General features: G+C 41.1%; 1 protein-coding gene across 1 annotated transcript in view; it reads right to left on the bottom strand.

The window, feature by feature from the left end:
- Positions 1–8653: 8653 nt before the first annotated feature.
- The window catches only part of LOC120530122 (serine/threonine-protein kinase H1-like), a 59951-nt gene continuing 49679 nt past the window's right edge, over positions 8654–18925 (bottom strand). Inside the window, exon 3 of the mRNA XM_039754301.1 lies at positions 8654–9767. Coding sequence (XP_039610235.1) covers positions 9465–9767 — 303 coding nt within the window. The 3' untranslated portion in view covers positions 8654–9464. The remainder of the gene's footprint in view (positions 9768–18925) is intronic.

Consider the following 18925-nt stretch of genomic DNA (forward strand, 5'->3'; position numbering starts at 1 on the left):
GTCCTCCTGTCTGTGTCCGGCTGACAATATATATATATATATATATATATATATATATATATATATACAGTATATACTGAGTATCAGAGGTGGGTAGTAACGAGTTACATTTACTTGAGTAACTTTTTAAATAAATTGTACTTCTAAGAGTAGTTTTACTGCACCACACTTTTTACTTTTGTTTGAGTACATTTGTGAAGAAGAAACGCTACTCTTACTCCGCTACATTGGGCGACACTCGAATTGTTACTTTTTTTCCATTAGATAAAGTCAATTTTCAATCTGCTCTCTGTAGCGTATGTTGTCAAGTTGCACACACGCCTTCCATTGCGTGTTCGGCTCTGACGCGAGGTTTTGGATGTTCCCTAAATCAAGGCGCTGCAGCTTTGAGGACAGATGTTGACAGATTTTTCATTTGAAAGCATTAACTGAGCTAATCGTATTGACCATATTGGTTTTCTCTTTTCCTTGTAGCTGTAAATTAAGCTCATTCAACATGTTGGTCAGATCGGGGAAAAAAATGCCAAGTTTAGCGGCCATTGTATTCTGCATGTTTAATGACAAACAGAAACTCCTTTTTCTCCGGCCAGGTGTCTTGAAATCTCAGCAGGAATTTCTCCCCAGCCATCTTTTTATCATCTCTCCATCTTGGAAGGACTTCTTATGCTGAATGATCGAGTGACTCACCCTGAACGATGCTTCGGCGTGTCTGCCTTTGCTTTTGAATTCAGCCGAATGAAAAATGACGGCTGTCTGATTAACTGCGATTTTAGTTCCCTCTCCTTTCTCTTTCTCAGATCGCTTTTCGGAAGGAAGTCAGTTTCGTAGTTTTTATGAACAGTTCGAAAGTGCCTTTCCACATTTTCCTTCTTTGGTATAGCAATGATAGATTGGCAGATCAGACAAACGCACTTCGATTGTGACATTGTGACAGAAAAAAATCCTCTTCTAATTCCACAATTTAGTTTTAAATCCCTTCTTTAGTCGATATAAATTGGAAGGCTAACTAGAGCATAGCCGGAGTTTTGATCGTACGTGTGGGATGTCCAGTGTGTCAGAAGAAGAGAGATCTCAGACTGGCCGCCCTGTGTGTCAATCAAGTGGCAAATGCCATAGGGAGGATATATGATAGACTAACGTTTAAAAATTAGTTTTTTTTTGAATGCAACGCAATCTACCTGCACTACCTTTGCGATCTACTGGTCGATCACGATTGACGTATTAGGCACCCCTGCCCTAGATGATCGGGTTAAAAGCAAGCTGCATTGTGTTAGTTAGAGTTTAAAAAGCTCAGCTTCTGTGCTGGCAAGTCACACAGTATGCCTAACGCAGGCTGTTACATTGGCACGTACTGGCACATATCTCTCTATTATAAAAAAACTTGCGACGAGACTTTTTCCAGGGGACGAGACGTGATCTTTTGAAGAGAGACAGAAAGTCAGAGACACTTTCACGTCCCGCGAGATGGACAAGTCACGTCATACTTACAACCTTCAGACGCAAGTCCCGTGATACACATGCAGAGCAGGTTAGAGATAATGAAAGTGGGAAAATTTGAAACTCTCAAAAATGCAAACAAATGGAAAATATTACTTGGGGAAATAACGGAACAGCGAAAAGAGATTGAATACTCAGGTGCTGTGCAGGCTTTTAAACGTTTGAAGCTCTGCACGAAATGCGGATCACGCTGTACGGCAGCAAGCCAGCAGCTTCTCAAAGAGCAAAGAAGAGGTGAAAAAACACCTGTTACTTGTTTCCTAATGTATCACCATTTAAGAGGGCATTTCGGAGGAGCGGCCGCGTCTCCTTGGGGTGTGCTCTGCCCCCCTCTTCACAATGGCACCTACCGCTAGCGGTTTGGGGTAGGCGAGCAAAGTTCAAATCATACATGAGGGCAGCAGCAACACGCCAGCAGCGGCTCGAGCAAAGAGGAGTTAAAAAAAATGTATTTGTTTCCCATTGTTGCACCGTTTATGAGGCGTTTCGGAGAAGCGGTCGCTGGCAGGGGGGGAAAGTGGTTGGCAAGCGAAGCGAGCAGGATGGCAAAGCTCCCTAGTATTATATAAAAGAATCCTGAGACGAGATGAGACTTTTTACAAGGCATGTTTTCAAGTCCCACTCTCCTCTCAATCATATTCACCCACACCCACTGTCCTCTCACCTGTGAATGCTTTTGACAGACACACTTCCTGCTCTCACCGCTCTTATAAACGTTTTCCTCACCTCAAGTTCCCAATTAAAGAAGATTTATTATGTCCAACTCTTATTGAAGAATTTCATCATGAAGAGTTATCAACAGAAGAAATGAGTACCCGGGCAATCCTAGCACAGAGAAACCACAAAGTCAAACGAATTAACCCCAAAAATGTTTTTGACATGGCAAATTGGTTAAATGCATATCAATAGACACTGCTGGAACAGTTGGTGGTGTTGGTGTGGAAGATGAAAACATCAGCTTACAATATCATGAAGAATATCTACAACCGTTAACAATGTCTGGTATTCCACCACCCGAATTACTGTTGAAAGAAGGATGGATCCAAGATAAGGTAATGTAATACAACTTCAGGGGATAACACTCGTCACCAAAGGAGATCTTGAGATGTCATTCATAGATAGATAGATAGATAGATAGATAGATAGATAGAATACTTTATTAATCCCAAGGGGAAATTCACATAATCCAGCAGCAGTATACTGATAGAAAGAAAAAAAAAAACAATATTAAATTAAATAGTAATAAAAATGAAAAAGAATAAAAATAAAAAAGCAGACAATAACTTTGAGTAATGTTAGCATTTACTCCCCCTCAGGTGGAATTGAAAAGTCGCATAGTGTGGGGTCTCCTCAGTCTGTCAGTGGAGCAGGATGGTGACAGCAGTCTGTCGCTGAAGCTGCTCCTCTGTCTGGAGATGATCCTGTTCAGTGGATTCTTCATGATTGGCAGGAGTCTGCTCAGCGCCCGTCACTCTGCCATGGATGTCAGACTGTCCAGCTCCGTGCCTACAATAGAGCCTGCCTTCCTCACCAGTCTGTCCAGGCGTGAGGTGTCCCTCTTCTTTACGCTGCCTCCCCAGCACACCACTGTGTAGAAGAGGGCGCCGCCACAACCGTCTTATAGAACATCTGCAGCATCTTATTGCAGATGTTGAAGGGTGCCAGCCTTCTAATGAAGTATAGTCGGCTCTGTCCTCTCTTGCACAGAGCATCAGTATTGGCAGTCCAGTCCAGTTTATCATCCAGCTGCACTCCCAGGTATTTATAGGTCTGCACCCTCTGCACAGTCACCTCCGATGATCATGGGGTCCATGAGGGGCCTGGTCCTCCTAAAATCCACCACCAGCTCCTTGGTCTTACTGGTGTTCAGGTGTAAGTGGTTTGAGTCGCACCATTTAACAAAGTCTTTGATTAGGTTCCTATACTCCTCCTCCTGCCCACTCCTGATGCAGCCCACCATAACAGTGTCGTCAGTGAACTTTTGCACGTGGCAGGACTCCGAGTTGTATTGGAAGTCTGATGTATGTTGGCTGAACAGGACCTGAGAAAGTCCAGTCCCCTGCGGCGCTCCTGTGCTGCTGACCACAATGTCAGACCTGCAGTTCCCGAGACGCACATACTGAGGTCTGTCTGTAAGATAGTCCACGATCCATGCCACCAGGTTTGAAACATAATTTACTTTCATATTAAAACGTTTAGAGTTCCCCGTTAGAATAGCTTTTCCAAAGACATTTAACAAACCACAGGGACAAACATTCGAAAAAGTTGTTTTATTTAATAGAGAGAAAGAAACGAAATTCAATCACCGGCAGTTATACGTGGCATTGAACGATGAAAGCCCAAACACAGAACCAAAATTCAGTGCGGTATTGCCAAAAATTGAATTAAAAAAATTGTTTTTACTGAAGTTTTACAGTAAAAGTGTAGGTTTAAAAAGTATTTGCATGTTAATTTCAAAACCAAACAGAACAAAAATCGTATAACGCAACAAATACCTCTTACACAACATAAAAAACATATTTTACACTCAAATTATTACGTCTTACTGCTTTTTAATATGGTTAATTACTCACTGAAATGTAAAATAGTTCTATTAGGCATATGTAACAATTCCCATGAAAATAAAAATCTGTTTAAATTGTACATCCGCATCCCAATACGCGAGTGGCAGAATCACACAGAGGCTAACCCGTAGTGCAGAAATGGGGGTTGGCGAGCGCAGCGAGCAGGATGGCGAAGCTCCCTAGTATTATATAAAAAAAATCCTGAGACAAGACAAGACTTTTTTCATGAGATGTTTTCAAGTCCCGCAAGACGAGACTTTGGCCATGAGATGTTTTCAAGTCCCACTCTCCTCTCAACCATAGAAAACCACGCCCACTGTCCTCTCACCTCTCATTGGTGTGAATGCTTTTGACAGACACACTTCCTGCTCTCTCAGCTCTCATAAACGTTTACCTCACTAAGTTTCCAATTAAAGAAGACTTATTATGTCCAAATCTCTTTGAAGAATTTAATCATAAAGAATTATCAAAAGAAGAAATGAGTACACGGGCAATCCTAGAACAGAGAAACGACAACGTCAAATGAATTAACCCCAAAAATGCTGGATCGGTTACACGGCAAATTGGTTAAGTGCGTATCAATAGACTCTGCTGAAACAGTTGGTGGTGTTGGTGCGGAAGATAAAAACATCAACTTATAATATCACAAAGAATATCTACAACCGTTAACACAGTCCGGTCTTCCACCACCCGAATTACTGTTGAAAGAAGGATGGATCCAAGATAAGGTAATGTAATACGTCTTCATGGGATAACACTCGTCACCAAAGGAGATCTTGAGATGCCATTCGTATTAAAACGTTTACAGTTTCCTGTTAGAATAGCTTTTGCAAAGACAATTAACAAATCACAGGGACAAACATTCGAAAAAGTCATTTTATTTAATAGAGAGAAAGAAACGAAATTCAATCACGGGCAGTTTTACGTTACGTTGTCACGATGAAAGTCCAAACACAGAATCCAAATTCAATGCGATACTGACGAAAATTTAATTAAAAATATTGTTTTACAGTAAAAGTGTATGTTTAAAAAGTATTTGCATATTAATTTCAAAGCCAAACAGAACAAAATCGTATAACGCAACAAATTCCTGTAACGTAACGTGAAACATAATTTACTTTCAAATTATTATGTCTTACTGTTTTTTTAATACGGTTAATTACTCGCTGTAATGTACAATAGTTCGTTCTATTATGCATATGTAACAATTCCCATGAAAATAAAAATCTGTTTAAATTGTACATCCGCATCCCAATACGCGAGCGGCAGAATCACACAGAGGCTAACGTGCAGCACAGAAACGGGGTTGGCGAGCGCAGCGAGCAGGGGGCAAAGCCCCTAGTATTTTAAACAGAATTTATTTCTATATGTCAATGTGTCCTCGCAAATCGATAACTTAATTAATCAAGTTAAAGCAAAATGTGCCATATCAGCTGGCTTTGAGCAATATAAGAGTTCAGTGTTGTGCATGAACTAGTTTAAAAGAGCGCCTTCATTAGACAAGGTCATTTCTCTAAGAACGGTGAACTTAATGTAACGTATCTGCAAGTGAAGAACTTGAACGTGAGCTCGTTCAGTTTTATGTGACATTCTCGATCTGGTTTAGGTCCAGATTAAACGTTTTGCCTTACCCTGTAGTGTAGGGGTGGAGTCGAATCCAAATCCGGTATTTGGATAAGCACAAATGGTGGATTTTCACGAATACAGGGGGCCCTCGAGTTACGAAGTCTCGACATGCGACATTTTGAGTTTACAACGCTCACTCCCATAAAAACGTAATAAAATCGAGACGTGAGTGTTTCGGCTTACATCGTTAGCGTTGTACTTACAGACTATGTGGGCAAACTAGTTTGGTTGCACGCAGCGGAAGAATACGCAGTAACGCGGCGTATGAGTGAGGGAGTTGGCGAACTAGTTTGGTTGCGCGTGCCGCAAGTGTTCCGTTTGTGTTGCTTTGTTTGGCGACTTTGTGGCCCTTATCATGGCTCCTAAAGGTAAGTCAGAGTCCTCAGATGGTAGTGCTTCGAAGAAGAGGAAAGCCATCATGATGGAAGTGAAATTCGACATTGTAAAGAGATGAAAAGGAATAACGGTTAGGAATTTTTTTACACTCATTTTTTTCTATTACTACAGTACAGTGTACAGTACAGTATATTTATGTCCTTTTCCTTTTTCTGTGGCTTAGTTGTGTTTTTATGTTCTAGATTATGATTTTGTAAATGTGTTAGGATAGGTAAGTGACTTAGGCTAGGGTGTGTTTCGACTTGCACCAAAATTCGGTTTACATCACTGTTGTAGGAACGGAACTGTTTCGTAAGCAGAGGACCTCCTGTATTTATTTCGTACAAACTTTTTGGCACTTATTTGTATTCGGAAAAAATAACGTCAAATCAAATAGGCGCTGTCTGTGCCCTAACGCTGACACGAGCGCGCGGTGACGCTTCGCTTTTAGGAAAACGTTGTTCTTCGCGAGGCCATTTTCTATTTTTCCCCGTTGGACATGCAATATGTGACGTGAATTTTGTCCGGCAGCGTAATAAATTAGTTCACCTACATGCTGGTTCCACAGTCACCATTTGTGTCACACGGTTGGAAATAGAGCGGTAATTTATATGTATACTTGCATCTCTTTCATTTCTTTCTTGACCGGGAGGATATTAGCATATATAGTTATATGTGTGCAGGGTTAAATAAAAAAAGTCTTCATCCATCCATTATCCAACCCCCTATATCCTAACTACAGGCTCACGGGGTTCTGCTGGAGCTAATCCCAGCCAACACAGGGCGCAAGGCAGGAAGCCAACCCACCACAGGGCACACACACACACACACCAAGCACAATTTAGAATCACAAATGCACCTAACCTGCATGTCTTTGGACTGTGGGAGGAAACCCACGCAGACAACATGCAAATTCCTTGCAGGGAGGACCCGGGAAGCAAACCCAGGTCTCCAAACTGCGAGGCAGCAGCGCTACCCACTGCGCCACCGTGTTGCCAGCTCCACAATACAATACTATATAATTTATTTCTTGTACAGCCCAAAATCACACAAGGTGGGCCACAATGGGCTTTAACAGACCCTGCCTTTTGACGCACCCCCACCCCCGCCTAGACTCTCTAAGACGACAAAAACAACCCAAAAATGGAAGAAACATTGGGAAAAGGCAGTTCAAAGAGAGATCCCTTTCCAGGTCGGTTGGGCATGCAGTGGGTCTCAAGACAAAGGGGGCCAAACATAATTCAACACACAGAACAGAACTAATCCACAATATGATACAATGGTGCAGGGGGTCCTCAATCACAGTCCTGGGGGGGCGCAGTGGCTGCAGCTTTTCATTCTAACCCTGTTGATTAATTAGAAAGCAATTCTTGCCAATAATTTAATTTCATGGCGTGTTGATGCTTTAACTCTGCCATGTCAGCTCATTCTCATATCCCAGATTTTCTTCCCCTTTCTAAGGATATCATCGAGATAATTTGAAGGCTAAAATGGAGGAGTAATTCTCAGTCCTTCACTTTCCTTCCAAGTATTTCATTAAACCCAACAGTGCCTGATAAGTACACACAGGTGTAAATGGAGACGTGCTGCTCTCTTTTGTCATTTGCACGTTATTACTAGGAGCCATTAATAACCAAAAATATGGCTGTTTAAAACTAAAATTAGGGGTCAAAATCTTAACGAGTGAGACAACTGAATTGAAGCAGAAGTGTCACTTGAGCAATAAGGGCTTCTTATTAAGTAAATGGGTTGGAGCAAAAACCTGTGGCCCTCCAGGACCGTGATTGAGGACCCCTGCAAGAGTGCAATAGAAATATTACAAGTACTGAGCAGAATTCAACAGAAGATGATATCCCATAATACGAGTCCTGGAGACCTCGGCCATCAAGCTGCCTCCCCCTATTGGCCATTCCACAGCTGAGTCAGCGCTGGGCCAGCCAATCCGATGAAAGGACCCCTCTATCCGATAGCCAAGAGGACACCAGACCCTCCACATCCTGAGGTCCAGAGAACCCACCTGCACACTTCTCCATGGAGATTTTAGCCATTGGTACCTCATCCTGTGTGATGGACGGCTGGCAGCTCCACCTGGCCGACACTTCCCTGCAGCATAGAGGTGCCACGGATTCCGGCTGGGCATCATGGGAGATCCATCCATCCATCCATTATTCAACCTGCTATATATCCTAACTACAGGGTCACGGGGGTCTGCTGGAGCCAATCCCAGCCGACACAGGGCGCAAGGCAGGAAACAAACCCCGGGCAGGGTGCCAGCATCATGGGAGATGGAGATTGGATTCACAACCCTGCTGGGTACCGTGGGTGCTGCACAGAAGTACTTCCGGGCTGAAGAAGTATATAAGTCTTCATCTGACCCGGAAGTGCTATTGAAGCACATGGACAGAAGCACTTCCGGGTCAAGGACTATATAAAGGACTATGAGAGACCCAGCAATCGGAGCCGGAGTTGGGTGGTAGTGTGACGGAGCTGCTGGGAGGAGAGGAGGATTTATTGCATTGTATTACTGATTTACTGTTTATTGTGGTGTCTACTGTGGCCCAATATCAAAAAGAAAAGAAATGAAAAAGATAACTGGTGCTTTTACTTGGTGTCTTGGATGTTTGTCTGCAGGGTTTGAGGAGCGACAGCGCCCTCTAGTGTCACACCTGAAAATCTTGATTGTCATCAAAGTGGTGATGAACGTGGTGAATGAGGTGGTTGGTCTTTTTCCTCGTTAACAAATCTACATTTTTGTTCGTTCTGAACACAACAGCAATGTGATGTGTCATTTGTTCCCCTGAGGTCACCGAAAGCCCTTTACTCCTTGGCTACGCCTAGAAATTCTGCCCATAAACTTTATCAGAACAGAATCGGGGACAGAGGACAGCCTTGATAGAGTCCAACACCCATCAGGATCCAATCCTACATCAGTAGGTCTGGTAAACCCCTCAAAATCATCCAAACAGGACACTCTCTGCATGAAGATCTAACGACTGCCTGTTCAAATCTGTTGAAAAAAGCAACAATGCCCATGGGGTGCACTTACTTTTTCACTGGACTGTACCCTGCTCCAGGCCCAATTCCCTCTTTTCTTTTTGGTATTCCAAGACAGAGAATGTGTCTTGTTCTGGTTTGCAAAAAAAAAAGCACATACTTTATTCTGGAAATAAAGATAATTTACAATAGAAGGCTAAAAACTCAACGCTCATATTTGATTGATGCCATTTTACCAATAACATTTTTGGGTGTTTTAGCACCACAGGGTCCTAACGAAACAAAGTCCTGCAGCCGAGATCTTGTCGATTCTCTTCAAACGAGCAGGGCACGCGGTCAAAGTCACAGTAAGGTTAAAAAAGGTAACTTGGCGCTAACAGACCAGACTGACCCGAAGACCCTCGATGCTCATTGTAGCTCATGGTGAGGCTGGTATTTCAGGTTTCGCTCTAGCAGGTCTTTCTCCCAGTTGCGCCGAGATTTGTTTGAACCACTGGAGTGGCCAGACTTGGAGCTGTGGCAGCGGGAGGACGCCCTCCGCATCAGGTTCTGGGAGATGGAGCGGTGGAGGTTCTTCATGGAGGAGGAAGCCGCCATTGTCACTATCCATGGATGCTTGAGTGCTTGGCCTGCAGTCATTCTGTCATTTGGGTCGATGGTGAGCAGCCTGGTGATGAAGTCCTTTGCTAGGTTGGAGACGTTCGGCCAAGGCTAACATCATGAAAGAAGAAAACAAAAGAAAGCAGATGGTTAGTGAAGGGGGAACAATGTGGCCTCTCAGTCAAGGCGATGCGCACGGGAGTCAAGCAGGAGATAAAATGTACGCACAAAAAACGGGCACGGTGACGATGGCGTCTATCGTTACGTCATCCTGGGGGCTGATTTGACACCCACAGTACCTTGTGTGTGGGGTTCACATATTCTTGTCATCACTTCTACTTTTGAACAAATCTGGTGAATTACCATAGGGGACCAATTCATTCTGGCAAAGCACTGCAAGGCTTTGTGGACATCTTGATAGGGGAAGTGGTAAAAGGAATAGTCAGATACTAAGACGTGTAAATGATCCTCAAATCTCGAAAATGCAAACCAGATAAGAGAGTCAAAATGGAAAAATAAATCAAAAAAACAAGTCAGACATTTGTAGGTTTGTTTTTTTTTTTAATGCCAATCCATGGGCAGAATTGGAGGCTTAGGACAGGAGATGGATGGGAGGAAGTAAATCACACAAACAATAAAAAATAATTCCATTAGCTTTAGTCACAAACATACTGCTAGATATTTACAGTGAAATCGTAAAGGATTGAGACCCCTTTGCTTTCTGCGTATTTTATTGTGTTAGGGGTTGTTGTGCACCATCTATTCGAATGCATTTTTGTAATGCATCTATACTAATAAAAGGCAAAGCCCTCACTCACTCACTCACTCACTCACTCATCACTAATTCTCCAACTTCCCGTGTGGGTGGAAGGCTGAAATTTGGCAGGTTCATTCCTTACAGCTTCCTTACAAAAGTTGGGCAGGTTTTATATCGAAATTCTACGCGTAATGGTCATAACTGGAAGCAGTTTTTCTCCATTTACTGTAATGGAGATGAGCTTCAACCGTGGGGGAGTTTCGTGTGACATCATCACGCCTCCCACGTAATCACACTACATAGAAAACCAGTAAGACCTCAAAAAAGCGCTCAAGAAAACATGCATTATATAATTGAGAAGGCAGCGAAACAATAAGAAGCGGCGAGTGACATATACAACCATATTCATGAGTTCTGCTACTTGGAAACAAAGCACGATGTAAACCTACACTTTAAATTAAGTTCATAGACAGGCTGCCGCTGGCGTTTGTAATTTAGTGCCTGCCCATATAAGGCCGTCCGTCAGCGGCAATCCAATAGCAAACTGCCACTAAATATTCACGGGTGAAGGACTGTGCTTATGGAGAGGAAGATGAGATGGTCAGGGTGGTGTTTGACACAAACTCAGCGAAACTGCGAGAGAAAGTTTTAAGTGCCAGGACTAAGGTAACATTAAATACAGCCATGGACATAGCACGAGATGGCACCAGCACAGCTGGGAACCTTCGATGCATGTACACCGAGTGGCTCACGTGAACTGGCGCAGTGCACAGATAAAAGCAACAGTTCCAAAGAGCTGAACAAAACCGAATTACACAATTGAAAAGGCAGCAAAAATATGAAGCGTCTGATACATATAAGCATATTCATAAATCCAACTACTGCGGAAACAAAGCACACGTTGGAAAAAGTCAATGTCCCGCTAAAGGAAGACAGTGTAAAAAAAACCCGTGCATGCAGTGTGTCAGGTCTCAGATAAAGAAGAAGACGAGCTGTTTATTGATGCAGTAAGAAACGAATCGATGAATGAAACCTGTCATCTTTACAGCGATTGACAAACACGGAATGTAACTTGAACACAACACATCCTACAAATACGAACCTGATTGAAAGAAATAATGATAATCAAATCCTTGATGACAGCAACACTCAGTAACACTCACAAAACAAATACTGTATATTGACAGTCATGTTACGTTATTTTTAAAATGTTCCCTTTTCTTTTCTAGCTTTTTAACACACTACTTCTCCTGCGATACGCTGGTATATATATATATATGTATATATATATAACCCGATCTACATACTCGAATAATGGATACTTTATTAGCCATCAATGATTGTTTTGGTAAAGCCATACTCAGTGTATTCATTAGATGAGCGGTAAAAAGTAAGAGCGAGGGAGGATGACTTATTGAGGCATGCAGGCTGTAGTCTTGCGTCAACTCTATCTGAATTGCGCGATCACATTTGAAAAATATATCTTTTCAAGTTCTATTTAGTCCATATGTGTCAAACTCAAGGGCCACGGGCCACATCCGCCCGCGTAATTATATCCGCCCGCGAGATCATTTTATATACTGTATTATTGTTATTAATGGCCCGGTATATGAAGCGCTGGTAACACAATAAACTACAGATCCCATAATGCAGCGCTTCAGCTGCCTTGCCGAACACTTACCGCTTAATCAAGTCTACCTTATGATGCTGCAAGTTATTGCGGCTAGCTCACACGATGCTGAAGAGAAAAGTTGATTCTGAAAATAGAGCCTTTAAAACCGATGGGAGGCTGAGTATATGTTTACTGAACCCGTGTGTCTCATTTGTGGAGCTAATGTGGCTGTAATTACAGAATTTAATCTAAGGCGGCACTATGAGACAAAACATCAGGGTAACCTGAAAGACCTGAATGCAGTTCAGAAGATACAGAAAGCAGCATAATTAAATAAGAATCTGACACTTCAGCGGACGTTTTACCGTGCACAATCACAAAGTGATTTCAAGTGAAGCTGCTTTTATGGGAGACACAACCACTTGCCCCACTTTCCCTGTTGCCAAGTAATGTTAAACCAAGTCGTCACTACGGTGTTCCCAAATCGCACTTTGCTGATAAACTGGCGCACTGAGTTTGCACGGCGCTTTGGTGACTTTGAAGAACAAAAAGTCCGTCTACATGCGGCTCGAACCTTGTGCATGTTTGGTAGCACATATCTGTGTGAGAAGCTCTTCTCAGTGATAAAGACTAACAAAACAGCACACAGGAGTCGCCTCACTGATGAGCACCTGCAATCCATCCTGAGAATCTCCACAACACAGAACCTCACACCAAACAGAAACGAACCTGTGCCAAAAAGATGCCAGGCGTCCAGCTCTAAAATGACATATGAGCAAAGACAACTGAATGATTTGATTTGTTATTGCTGAAAGGAACACATTTTATTTATATTTCCAGGTTTTGTTATGCAGCATGTTCATATTTGAATTTGTATAATTTTGACAGGATATATTTTTATGGAGAGCAAAATATTATAAGTTGTTTAAGGTTTGAGTTGATTTATTCAGGAATAATATTCCTGTCTGTTTTTACCATTCCTACCAAAGATATTTCTGTCGACTAAATAAAAATTCCTTCTATTTAAAATTTAAATAGAACTTGAACAAATACGATAGTTCATAATATCCACGCAGACTTGCACGTAAGAGCGGGAGTTATCCATTTTAACAAGCAGCGTATTGCACTGATACGAAATAGCTGTGTGTGTATATATGTAGATATGTATGTATATGTATATATATGTACAGTATGTGTGTATGTATTTATGTGTGTGTATATGTATGTGTATATATGTAGATATATATGTATGTATATATGTGTATATGTATAGATATGTATATATATATGTTTATGTGTGTGTGTAAATATATATATATGACAACAACACTCATCACTCACAACAGTGACAAAACAATTACATTGACAATCATGTTACGTTATTTTCAAAATGTTTCCTTTTCTTTTTCATTGCTTCTTTAACACACTACTTCTCCGCTGCGAAGCGCGGGTATTTTGCTAGTGTAGTAATAAGATGCATTGCATTTGTCATTCCAACAAATGGCGCCCTCCAAAAAAATTGCAGTAATAAGATGCTTTACTAAAAATGTTTCTTGATGCACCATCTGCTGGAATGACACATGCAATGCATAGGTCTCTGTTATGTGCCATTTGGTATGGCATTTGTTAAAGCAGTGCTAAAGTTTGCAATGCTCCATCTGTTGAAATGACAAAGGAATTGCATTTTATTTCTTATGAATGTTGGTCATGCGCCATCTTTTGGGGTGACAGAGATATCACAAACATTTTAGTAATGCATTTTATTTGTGCAAATGTTGATGCACAAATGATGAGCCATCTGTTGGAAAGACACATGTAATGCATTGTATTACTAAAATGTGTGTGATGCTCCATCTGTTGGAATGAGAAATGTAATCCAAATGTCTCAGCTTTATGCCATTTAGTATGAAATTTGTAAAAGCAGTGTGTTCATTTTTTTTTCATCTGTTGGAGTGGCAAATAAATAAACTGCATTTTTATTTCTTTTGGAGTGACAGAGACATCACAAACATTTTTAGTAATGCATTTTATTTGTGCAAATGTTTGTGACACGCCATCTGTTGGAATGACAAATATAATCCAAATATCTCTGTTATATGCCATGTAGTATGAGATTTTTAAAAGCAGTGTGTTAATGTCTGTGATGCACCATCTGTTGGAATGACAAATGAAATGCCTTTATTACTAAAAATATTTGTGATGCGCCATCTATTACAATGACAGAGACATAGCAACCAGATATACACATACAGATAGACACACAAACACTGGTGGATAGACCAGTCCAACCATCTTCAGTCTTTTCTGGCTGTACAGCACTCAATACAGAATATTCTGAGGGAAAATGTTTCACATCTTTATATGCATAGCACCTTTCATTATTTGCCATATGCTGATAGATAGATAGATAGACTGAAAGGCACTATATAATAGATAGATAGATAGATAGATAGATAGATAGATAGATAGATAGACTGAAAGGCACTATATAATAGATAGATAGACTGAAAGGCACTATATAATAGATAGATAGATAGATAGATAGATAGATAGATAGATAGATAGATAGATAGATATGAAAGACACTATATAATAGATAGATAGATAGACAGACAAGCACTCAAGTACGGATGTAAAGCTTCTGAATTGGCACAAAGCGCCCGTTCTAAGTTTTCCCCAGTGGCCTCAATGGCCTTTCTGTCACACTTGTATAAACCAGTCCCTCCTGAGCAGGTCACCCTCTTGTGTTTACCTCCAGATCAGCTTTCTCTTTTGTCTTTCACCTCAGGATTAAAACCTGCCAGGCATGAAATTGACAATCTCCATAGTGCTACCTCCAATCTGAGGTAAGTGTAGGTTTCAGTTTCCCTGCACGCAAGTGAAACAAAGAGAACAGACAACTAGGCCATAAAATGGCGCTGGGCACAACTGGTAATGTCACTGTAAGATGATTCCAGAGTTTAAGACGCTCAGCATTTCACTTCATGGAATCCTGTTCCCTCAAACTGCAGTCTTCCCAGTTAAATGGTGTGTACCACTTGTGCCTCATGGCATCAGACTGCTGGGTCCAAATCCCAGACCTGGGTGCTACCTGTGAGGAGTTTACATGTTCTCACGTGTCAACATTTGGACCTGCATTTGGTATGAGACTTGTAAAGCGGTGTGAAGCGGTCTGTGACGCGCCATCTGTTGGAATAACAAATGCAATGTGTATATCCCTATTACACGCCATTTGGGACTTGTAAAAGCAGTGTTAATGTTTCTGCTGTGCCGTCTGTTGGAATGACAAATGCAATGCATTTTACCAGTAAAAATGCTTTTGATGCACCATCTTTGGGAATGACGGAGACAATAGCAACAGGACGGATATTTCAGGACGTTCTTTTAAGAACTGAAGCTCAGCATCACCCAAACTGCGGCCAACAGGCGTTGAACCAACAACTTTCAGGCTTAGTGCCACACAATCTAGATGACTGTGATTGACTGATTGATTGATTGATATCCCATCATAAGAAACGTAGGTGGACAACCAGAGTGTCATGATTTATACATCTGGGATTATCAGGAGTCAGTTTTCGTGTGCTCTTTCAGATTGTTTTCTGTGTCTTCTGTTTCATTGATTACCTTTCCATAACACTTCATTCCTGTGCCAGATACATGCGCTCATCATGCCTACAGCATTAAGCCTGTTTATTCATTTTGTGTAACGTTATACCCACGCCGGCTTCCTGTTTCTGTTCCAGGTATGCAATTAGAGAAACCGAGGAAGCGTATTTCAAAAGTTTGGATAAGGACCACATTTCTCCGTTAAGCTCCTGCCTTCCCAGGTATTTGATAACATCTGACGAACATTAAACGGGTCTGAGGAGAAAGACAGAGAGAGACTACAGTGTGACACAACACAATTTAAGACATCACCTCCCCTTGTGACCTGCTGGCTCATTTCAGTCATTGGACTGCGCCTGATCCGGCAGTGTTATGTGAACCTGGTGGTCCTCAGTACTCAACAACAAAATGGACATGTTGGGTTAGTGTTTAGGCTTGTCCTCTGTGCCCCGTGTATTTTATTTTTGTAATTTATAGAAACGTAGAACATAATTTCACCAAACACATGTGCGTACACCTTGTTTGTGCAGGCAATTGACATTGACTTGAATTTACCTGTAATGATGCACATTAGGCTTACTTGCCTTTAGTTACCTGGATCAGTCCTGTCAACCATTTTATTTAACTTGCCTCAAGGGTTTATATCTGAACTCAATGATTTCCTTAAGCCATCAAGAACATTTGTGGTCCTGGTGATTCGGTTGATTTCAGCCTATTTCATTTACAGTATGCCACATATCTCTCTCTACAATTTCCAAATCATTCAGTACCTCCTTAGTAGTCCCTGTTACTGCTGGGGGTTATCCGCTTCCTCACATATGTCAACTTCAATATAATTGCATATAAATTCCAACATTCCATTATTGTTCCTGAAATTCTCCACCTTGGCTGTTTTTTTATTACTAAAATATTGAAAGAATCTCCGAGTCATCTTTTGCCCTTTTTTTCAGGATTTCTCTCCAACTGCCTTTTAGTTTTCGTAATAACCTTTTTCACAGTTGCTGCCATGTTCTCATACGCTGTGTGATTAACACAGTATGAATTAGCCTTACAGTATGTCTCTGTTACATGCCATTTGGTATGCGATTCATACAAGCAGTTTAAATGTTTGCGATGCGCCATCTGTCGGAATGAAAAATGCAATGCATATGTCTGTGTTATATACAACTGGTATTGGATTTGTAAAAGCAGTTTAAATATTTGTGATGCGCCATCTGTCGGAATGACAAATGCAATGCATATGTCTGTGTTACAAGCCATTTGGTATGGCATTTGAAAAAGCAGCGTTAATGTTTGTAATGTGCCATCTGTTGGAGTGACAAATGCAAAGCATAAGTCTTTATGACTTTTTAAGACTTGACCATCATCATCAAATTCTTCCATGTAAAGCATGAAAACCATGAGGACTGATTGAGATCATTTATGGTAGGTAGAATGCCAGGAGGGGACTGGGTGGGTGGTCTCTTGGCCTGGCAGCCCTACAGATTTTTTTTTTTTTTCCTGCTGTCTGAAGTTTTATTTGTTTTTTTTCTGTTCTCCCTGGCCATCGGACCTTAATTTTATTCTATGTTAATTAGTGTTCCATAATTCTATTTTGGAATACAAAAATTTATTTTGTATTTTTTTTTCTCTTTCTTCATCCTGTAAAGCACTTTCAGCTACATCTTTCATATGAAAAAGTGCTATAAGTAAATGCTGTTGTTGTTTATTATGTGCATTTGGTATGGGATTTGAGAAAGCAGCTTTAATTTTTGTGATGTGCCATCTGCTGGAATGACAAATGCAGTGCATATGTCTGTTATATACAACTGGTATGGGATTTGTAAAAGCATTGTTAATGTTTGTGATGTGCCATTTGTTGGAATGACTAATGCAATGCATATGTCTGTTATATACAACTGGTATGGGATTTGTAAAAGCATTGTTAATGTTTGTGATGTGCCATCTGTTAGAATGACAGAGACGTAGCAACCAGATGAACACACAAACAGACACATATCCGTTTATTAAGGCGGATACATACAGAGTAGGTCAATCCATTGGGTGACATTAGCAGATGCCTAGAACACCAAAACCCATGCAGCGCCATTTTTGCAAGTGAAACGACATGGGCTCTGTACCTTTCTGTTCCATCCGTGCTATGGCTTGGTGTTCTGGTAAGTAAAGGAGTGTGCACCACGTAGCCTGTAGTCTATGAACACTACTGTATGAAGTCTAACACTAATGAACACACGCTAGAGACACTGAAGGGCACCATTTTGGTAAGTCGAGGGACATGTGCTACAGACACCAGGGCTGAACCCCTAACCTGCATCCACAAAGTCTAATAATACTGAAAGCCCGCTATAGACACCGAGGGTCTCCGTTTAGGTAAGTCACAGGGTGAAGGACACAAAGGGTGACATCCTCACCTCTCAGAGCTTTAAATCTATTATTGTTGAAAATGCACTACAGATACAGAGGGGACCCATTTTGGTAAGTCAAGTGGCACACCCTCCGGACCTTTCCACCTCCTCCATACTATGGACACTGGGGGGTCGCTGATTTGGTAACTAAGGGGACGCGCGTGTCTTCTTGCCACCTAGGGCTCCATATGCACTTCGACTGGCACTGCATTCATACATACTGTACATACGTATGCAAATACAAATACTAAGAAACTTTACAGTGGCTTAGAGGAATCTGTCACATCAGCGACGGACGTGTACTCCGGTTACCAGTTCTTATTAAACAGCCTAATTACTGAATGTTACACCATACATACATTCACATTCTCTAACTTTTTTCTTTTCTCCATGGATGTTTTATCATATTGTTTGACATCGTACAGCACTGATCACCTTGACTTGTATTCTGTCATCTTGTTCTCCATGAAAACGTGAGATTAAGTTTCTTTCTCACTCAGTACTCCAAACCACATGGAGTAATAAACAAAAAATTTAAAAAAAAAAGATCATTTTTTCAGTGAAGTATTCCTTAATTAAATTTGTATTTTTCTTGACTTTTTTCATTACAGCATACATTGCATTTGTCATTCCAACAGATGGCGCATCATAAAAATTAACACTGATTTTATGAATCCCATACCAAGTGGCATGACCTATGCATTCTAACAGATGACATATCACCCACATTAACGCTGCTTTTACGAATGCCATACTAAATGGCATAGCACAGCTAGTAGTTAATATACTGTATGTAATTGTTTATATTGTATTTCTCTCTTTTTGTTTTTAATATTACATCCTATGTTTTTATAAGTTTATTGTTGATGTACAAAATAAATGAATTTCC

The sequence above is a fragment of the Polypterus senegalus genome, chromosome 5 (genome assembly GCF_016835505.1).
Source record: "Polypterus senegalus isolate Bchr_013 chromosome 5, ASM1683550v1, whole genome shotgun sequence".
In the NCBI taxonomy this organism is placed as follows: Eukaryota; Metazoa; Chordata; class Cladistia; order Polypteriformes; family Polypteridae; genus Polypterus; species Polypterus senegalus.